We start from the raw sequence: 6,516 nt of genomic DNA on the forward strand, positions 1-6,516 counted from the left end.
AAAAGAAATTACTGCTTGCTTTCTTCTGTTTTGCATTTCAGAATCACAGAATCATCTAGGTTGGAAGAGACCTCCCAGATCACCCAGTCCAACCTCTGACCTAACACTAACCAGTCCTCCACTAAACCATATCACTGAGCACTACATCTAAATGTCTTTTAAAGACCTCCAGGGATGGTGACTCAACCGCTTCCCTGGGCAGCCCATTCCAATACCTCACAACCCTTTCTGTAAAAAAGTTTTTCCTAATATCCAACCTAAACCTCCCCTGGCCCAACTTTACAAAATCACTGTAAAGAAAATGTACAGAAAATTACATCTTCTGTCTCCTCACTTACAAGTAAGCTTAAGATAGAAGATAAAATGAGAATGAGGGGATAAATGTGTAGGATCTTTTCAGATAATTGTAACCATTTTACCCCTCAAGCACCAAAGTATCATCTCTTTTGGTGAAACCACCGATAGATAGCCAGCAGGCTCTGTGTGCAAGAAGCTGCTGGTTGCTACCAGAAGAAAGAACTGATCCAGACTTTAGTGCATATTTCATTGTAACAGGTTATTTCAACATTGTTTTACGTTAATGGCATTTGCTAACCACTTTACAGCACACATATTTACATATTTTTTCCACACACCATTTGAAAAACCTTGATCTTTTTCAGGAATCTTACACTACTTATTCCTGTCCAAAGTGCAGATAAAATAGGCTGACTGCTCAAGGACAGAATATGAACCCTGTGGAAGTTGTAAGGAATTTCAGTATTGACTTCAACTACATCAAGATGTTACGAAACATTCTCAAAGGTGAACGAACCTGAGGCAAATCCTAGAAGATGCCTTCCTAAAGTACAAGGCCCAGAAGTCTGATTTATTCACAAAACTGAATTATTTCAGAAGCTCTTTGTAAAATATGCTTGCCATTACGCTGAAGAAAAAAAAAAAAAAACTACAGTAATATTTATCTAAAAAAATGCAGCGTAGACTCTGAAATCTAGGTATCTTAGTCATGTGTTGTATCATCTTTCTTTTTAGTGTCTTTTTTTTTTCTTTTTTTTTTTTTCTGTATTTTTCTATTGGTTCACAAAACTATTTTGACACTTTAGGAGTTTTTTAAATATTTTCTGCTTCTGCCTTATGATTTCGAGAGATAACTCCAGTGAACTGGGGTAACAACATCAGCATATTTCTAAGCTAGTTAAAGCAGGACTCTCAAAAACAATCAAGCTGGAAAGTATTTTTTTTTTTTTCCTGAAACTTCAGTTTCTAATATCACATGACTTTTCTGACTTGGAATTGAAAGAAACCAGGCACTTTCTGCTCTTACACAACAGTAAGTTTTTTGATAGTATGACTTCCTCATTTAAAACGGAAACGGGTTAAGACAACACAAGCACTGCCTGACAAAGATGGTATCCCCTCTTTCTGGTCCCAGAGTGATTATTTCTAGGATGTGGAAAGATGTATGCTCATGGAATCCCTTGTAGTTAGGCTAGGTCTATATTTTGGTAGTTTGTTCAGTCTCCCTACCAGAAGCTCAGTCCCAAAGGATTTCCATATCCCTTACTGTACCAATCTTCTACTAGCCATTGGCCTTAACGTCTTGTTTTGGAAATGCTGCTGTTCTGTGGGCATCTCAATTTTTGCTCCAGCAGAGGGTAAACTGCTTTTAGGGCGTTTGCATAAATTCAAAATTCCTCTTCCAGGACTCTAAGCTTGTCCCACTGCATGCCACAGGATTTTCTTGACTCACAGTGGCCACCAGAATACACACTTCTCCATGCAAATCTTTTGCAGTATCATGTTGCATACCGGCCCCTCTGTCTAAATGAAAGGTGAACCTCCTACGTCATTGTACACATACTGAAAAATAGGGTGTGAGTGTTGTGAGTAAGTTTAGGAATCCAGGTTTTAAGGACTGTTACTCTGCCTGACTTAATGTCTTCCCATACCTGAAATTGCTCTTAAAACAAGTCAGATTAAGCTAAATATAAAATAAGGAGTGGACATGATAGTTACAAAGGTTATAGGAGAGGGTGTAAAGAAAACCACGCGTATTCTGAATAATTACTTCTATACTTATCCAGGCGGCCTCGTAGTGGGCCTACAGACACGCACATCACTGCGGTCAGGATCCAGGTCCCGCTCTGCAGTATGCATTTATGTTAGCTCTGGGTTGTGTTCAGGGGAAGAAGAACCAGGCTGGGGATAATTCCTCCTTCCTTTTGTAGTCCAAAGCTGCCTTGGGGAGCTCTACTTATTCAGGCTGAATTTCTTCAACACGCTTTTGTCCTCCAGGACTTTCACACCTCCTGGACAGAGTCTCAGCCTTCCTTAGAGCAGACTCCTGGCAGATTTCCACCTGTTGCTGCCCTCTGTGTGCTGCTCCTCCCTCCCCGGTAAGGTTAGTCAGCCCGGTCACTTACGGTTCTTGTAAATGCTTTTTTTTTTTTCCTGTCAGGCAGGAATACGTGCCCAAGGCAAAACTGTTGTTTGTTTTGAACTTTTTTTTCCCTATATAAACAGCTATTTGCAAATCCTACTCTGTCCTAGGAAACAAGCACGACTAATAATGTAAATTACCAGGTTTCATTCAAACATAGCTAGAAAAAAAAAAAAAATTAAAGACTGGGGGCTGCAACAGATAGAAGGATTCCAGGCCCCCCCCATCCTGTCTGTGAGCAGCTGGACTCAATATTGTGCCAGCCCCCTTACAGCCTACATGGTTCCTCCTCTCCTCCAGGGGGGCACCTTTGTGTTAAGATTTATTTATTCTTATTTAAGGGGTCTGTGTTTGGTCTTTCTGCCAGGGAGCGCGGGCAACCCGGGCGGCTCTGTGTGCCTGTGGTGAGCGGAGGGCTGTGCCGGGGGAAATTCGTGGGGTACAGTTTATCAGTTTATGTGATGCTGCTTGGTCACGTTGTGGCCACCCAGCTCTGGTTGTCACTCAGCTCCCCGGCCCCACAGGGCCCGTCCCTGGCCCCACAGCCCCCGTCCTCGTCCCCGTCCCTCAGCGCCCCGCCGGGGGGCGCCATAACGGGCGGGGGGGGGAGGGAGGGGGGCCTGCTGTCACGCGACAGCCGCACCAGCTGTTGCTGGCAGGGCGAGGCAGGAATCCGCGGAGCGGCGCCGCCATTGGCTGAGGGCGAGCAAAGCGGGCGCTCCCATTGGCTTGTGCGCGGGGGGGGGCGGAGCGCGGGCATCTATAAATAGGGCCGGCGGAGCGGCCGGCTCCCCAGTCGGGGTCGGAGCACCGCCGAGGGAGCAGCGGGAGGAGGGGGAGAGCCGCCTGCACGCCGAGCGCCGCCGGGACATGCTCGCAGCCTGACTGACCGCAGGTGGCCACCGCGCCCGGGACACGAATGAAGAAGCAGCTGCTCCTCCTGTTCACGCACCGGGGACTCGTCAGCCGAGGGGGCCGCAGGGGGAAGCGCCGTCGAAAATGGCTTCGTTCAGTATCCGCGCCGCGCGGCCCGAGGACTGCCCCGACCTGCTGCGACTGATCAAGGTGCGGCCGTTGGGAGGCCGTTGGTGGCCGTTGGCGCCTCAGGAGGGGGCGGCGGGGCTGGGAAGGGGGCGTTGTTTGGTGTTTCGGGGGCGTTGTGGGTGTTTTGGGGGATGTTGGGGCGAGGGGGAGGTGTTTTCGGCTGCTGCCTGGTCGCAAACAAGACGTTGCGCAAGGCCGGGCGGCGGGGGGGGGGGGGGGGGAGGAGGGGACGGGTGAGGGCCCAGGGGAAGGGCTGCTGACATGTCGCTGCCTTCCAGGAACTAGCCAAGTACGAGGACATGGAGGATCAAGTGGTGCTAACTGAGAAAGGTGGGTGTGAGGCTTCATCTTGCCTGTGAGGGTGGCCCGGTGGCCATGCCTTGAGGCTTAGGGGCTGCTTTGTTCTGCTTTTTCAGAGCTGCTTGAGGATGGCTTCGGTGAGCACCCTTTCTACCACTGTCTGGTTGCTGAGTTGCCAAAAGAGCAGTGGTCATCCGAAGGTGAGGCTTCCTGCTGCTTGTTTTTAGATGCTAAACACACCAAAGATGTCTTGTACTTAATGCTATGCATATAAGGTTTCAGCAATGAGTTGGGGTAGGAGGAGCAGGCTAACTGTTAAATGCAGTAACATATAGTGATACTCATCTGGAGTAGTTGCTAATCCTGGAGATGTGGGAAGATCAGGTGTAAACAATGTACTTAATTCCAGTTAATTAAATGGCTTTTCTTGTTTGACCCTAACTTAACTTAATGTAATCCTGTTGAATCACATTTTTTCTTTAATTTGTCCCCAATCTTCAGGTTACAGTCTCTAGCTTCGCCATGTACATGGCCCTTCTGTGTACATGGATGGGCGGGGAGGTAACTAAAAGATCCGTTACACAATAAAGTAGATGATCATAACATGAGGTAAGGTCTACAGGGACAAGTGCTATTCCCAAACCTTTACCAAAGACACAATAGAACAGAAACTTGTTTGCACGCTTCTCTTACAGTATGTGCAGAGTGTTACAGCAGATGTGGTTGTAGTTCTCAGGGTTTAGCTTTGAGTGTGCTACAGTTGGAAGAGTTGGTTTCTCTTTCCTCCTGAGTCATGGAATTTTACTTGAAGCTGTAGCTTTACTTAGCGTGACCTGTTGGTGCTGAAGATAAGAGTGTGATAGCATCAGTGCGAGTTGCAGTGCTAGAAATGCTGCTGTAACAGTTGTTTGTGAGCATGCCTTCTCTCAGTATTCACTGAGGAATACACCTTGAAATTCTATTTAGAGTTTAGTAGACTGTTTTGTTTGCCAAGAAAGCAGAGTTGAGCAGTTTTCTAGGTTCTGAACTGCTCTGTAATGTTTTTATTTGCATTCCAGAATGTAAATACTGATAAATCAGTAGGGTTTGTATTTGTAGAGAAGGGCTTGTGTTCAGTGCTTAATTTAATGTTGCTCTTGAGCATTTCAGGGTGCGAAGAGGGCAGTCTTCATTCTGTTAGGCTGTTAAGTTTGTATTTGTATTTTCAGTTGTGCACTTAATTCTTATTCTAACCTAATAGCAAATGGCTGCATGTCACAGCATCTGTGTATTTAAACATGCATGTAAGACTTGAAAATAGTATTTTACCTTTTTAATTCAGACTGGCTAAAGCTGCACATCTTGTTTCAGAACACAGCATCGTGGGTTTTGCCATGTATTACTTCACCTACGATCCATGGATTGGGAAACTGCTGTATCTTGAAGATTTTTATGTGATGGCTGAGTACAGAGGTATGTGTTCTGGAATCAGACAGGTTGCTTCCCATGGGGCTTCTTTAATTTTAAAACTTACTGTTGTTTTTGTTCTTTTAGGACTTGGCATTGGGTCAGAAATTCTGAAGAATTTGAGTCAGGTATGTTGCAGTGATAAGCCTAAAGGAGCAGAATGGTGGATGCAGGATAGTGGTGGTGCTGTGCTTCTGTTACCTGCATGCCAGCTCTCCTCGAGTGCTACTCATTAACCTGTCTGAGTTCAAGGAGGTTGACGGGGCAGCAGGCAGCTTTACACCCTGTCCGGGCTGTTAAACAGTGACAAGTGCTGAGCTGGGAGGTGGAGTGAACTCGATGACTCGCAGCGATAGCAGTTGGCTCTTACCTGGCTTACCTGGGGCTGCTGTCGAAAGGTGTTGTTGCACTCGCAGGTCGCTGTCAAGTGCCGCTGCAGCAGCATGCACTTCCTGGTGGCGGAGTGGAACGAGCCGTCCATCAGGTTCTACAAGAGGAGGGGGGCATCGGATCTGTCCACGGAAGAGGGGTGGAGGCTCTTCAAAATCGACAAGGAGTACCTCCTGAAGATGGCGACGGAAGAGTGAGGCGATTCCAGTGACTGAGTTCTGCCTATATGTGCTCTGAATAAACTTCTTGCTTCGTGTTAGTAGTGGAATAAAGTAGTGTGGTTGCTAATGCCAATGCTATGCAAGCGTGGTCATGGAGTAAGTGGTACCGTGAGCTGGAGTTGAGGCATCTGTGAAGTTGAGTGTGCTCGTATGCATCCTTTACCAGTGTGGGCTTGTAATCTTTGAAATGTATGTAAAACTTCATTCTTGTAAGTCATTCAAATGTGTACAATGTACACACTGGTAGGGTTTGTTTTAATTATTTCCTTTTATAAGAATAAATAGTTTTCACTTCACGGTGGTGGTTTTGGCTTTAATTCTCACATGCAGCCTGTGTACCTTCAGTCACCCAAACAGACCTTCACAAGCAGGGCGCTACTGATCACGGTTCCCAAGAGATGAGGTGGCCTTGTGTGCCTGTGGGACCTGGTGGTGATAAGGTGCTTCCAGAAGCACTTTGAATTCCACCTACACATGACTGGACCAGAATGCTGGCACTTGCGGGGCTGTGTGGCTGGCAGCAGGGGTGAGGCACCTCCAGGTAGTGAAGTGCTAAACGGGAAAGCTCACACCCTGCATTCAGCCTCTGTGAAAGTGAAATCGGTGCCTCTCATCAGCCTTCTGATCCCTTCCCAAGCGCACCCATCACCTGGGCTTCGCACTGCTGCCTCTGCC

General features: G+C 46.9%; 1 protein-coding gene across 2 annotated transcripts; it reads left to right on the forward strand.

Annotated features, from left to right (window-relative positions):
• Positions 1-3,166: 3,166 nt before the first annotated feature.
• Positions 3,167-6,137, forward strand: SAT1 (spermidine/spermine N1-acetyltransferase 1). 2 transcript variants are annotated; one of them, XM_084492613.1, is made up of 6 exons: positions 3,167-3,505; positions 3,763-3,814; positions 3,901-3,984; positions 5,135-5,236; positions 5,318-5,358; positions 5,647-6,137. In XM_084492613.1, the coding sequence occupies exons 1-6, from the start codon at positions 3,440-3,442 to the stop codon at positions 5,815-5,817; spliced, it is 516 nt and encodes a 171-aa protein (XP_084348739.1). In that variant the 5' UTR covers positions 3,167-3,439; the 3' UTR covers positions 5,818-6,137. The 2 variants fall into 2 exon arrangements, with proteins under 2 accessions (XP_084348739.1, XP_084348740.1); XM_084492614.1 differs by lacking the exon at positions 5,318-5,358 and having other exon boundaries at positions 3,227-3,505; positions 5,135-5,259.
• The last annotated feature ends 379 nt before the right edge of the window (positions 6,138-6,516 follow it).

This window comes from Aythya ferina (assembly GCF_964211825.1).
Source record: "Aythya ferina genome assembly, chromosome: 1".
NCBI lineage: Eukaryota > Metazoa > Chordata > Aves > Anseriformes > Anatidae > Aythya > Aythya ferina.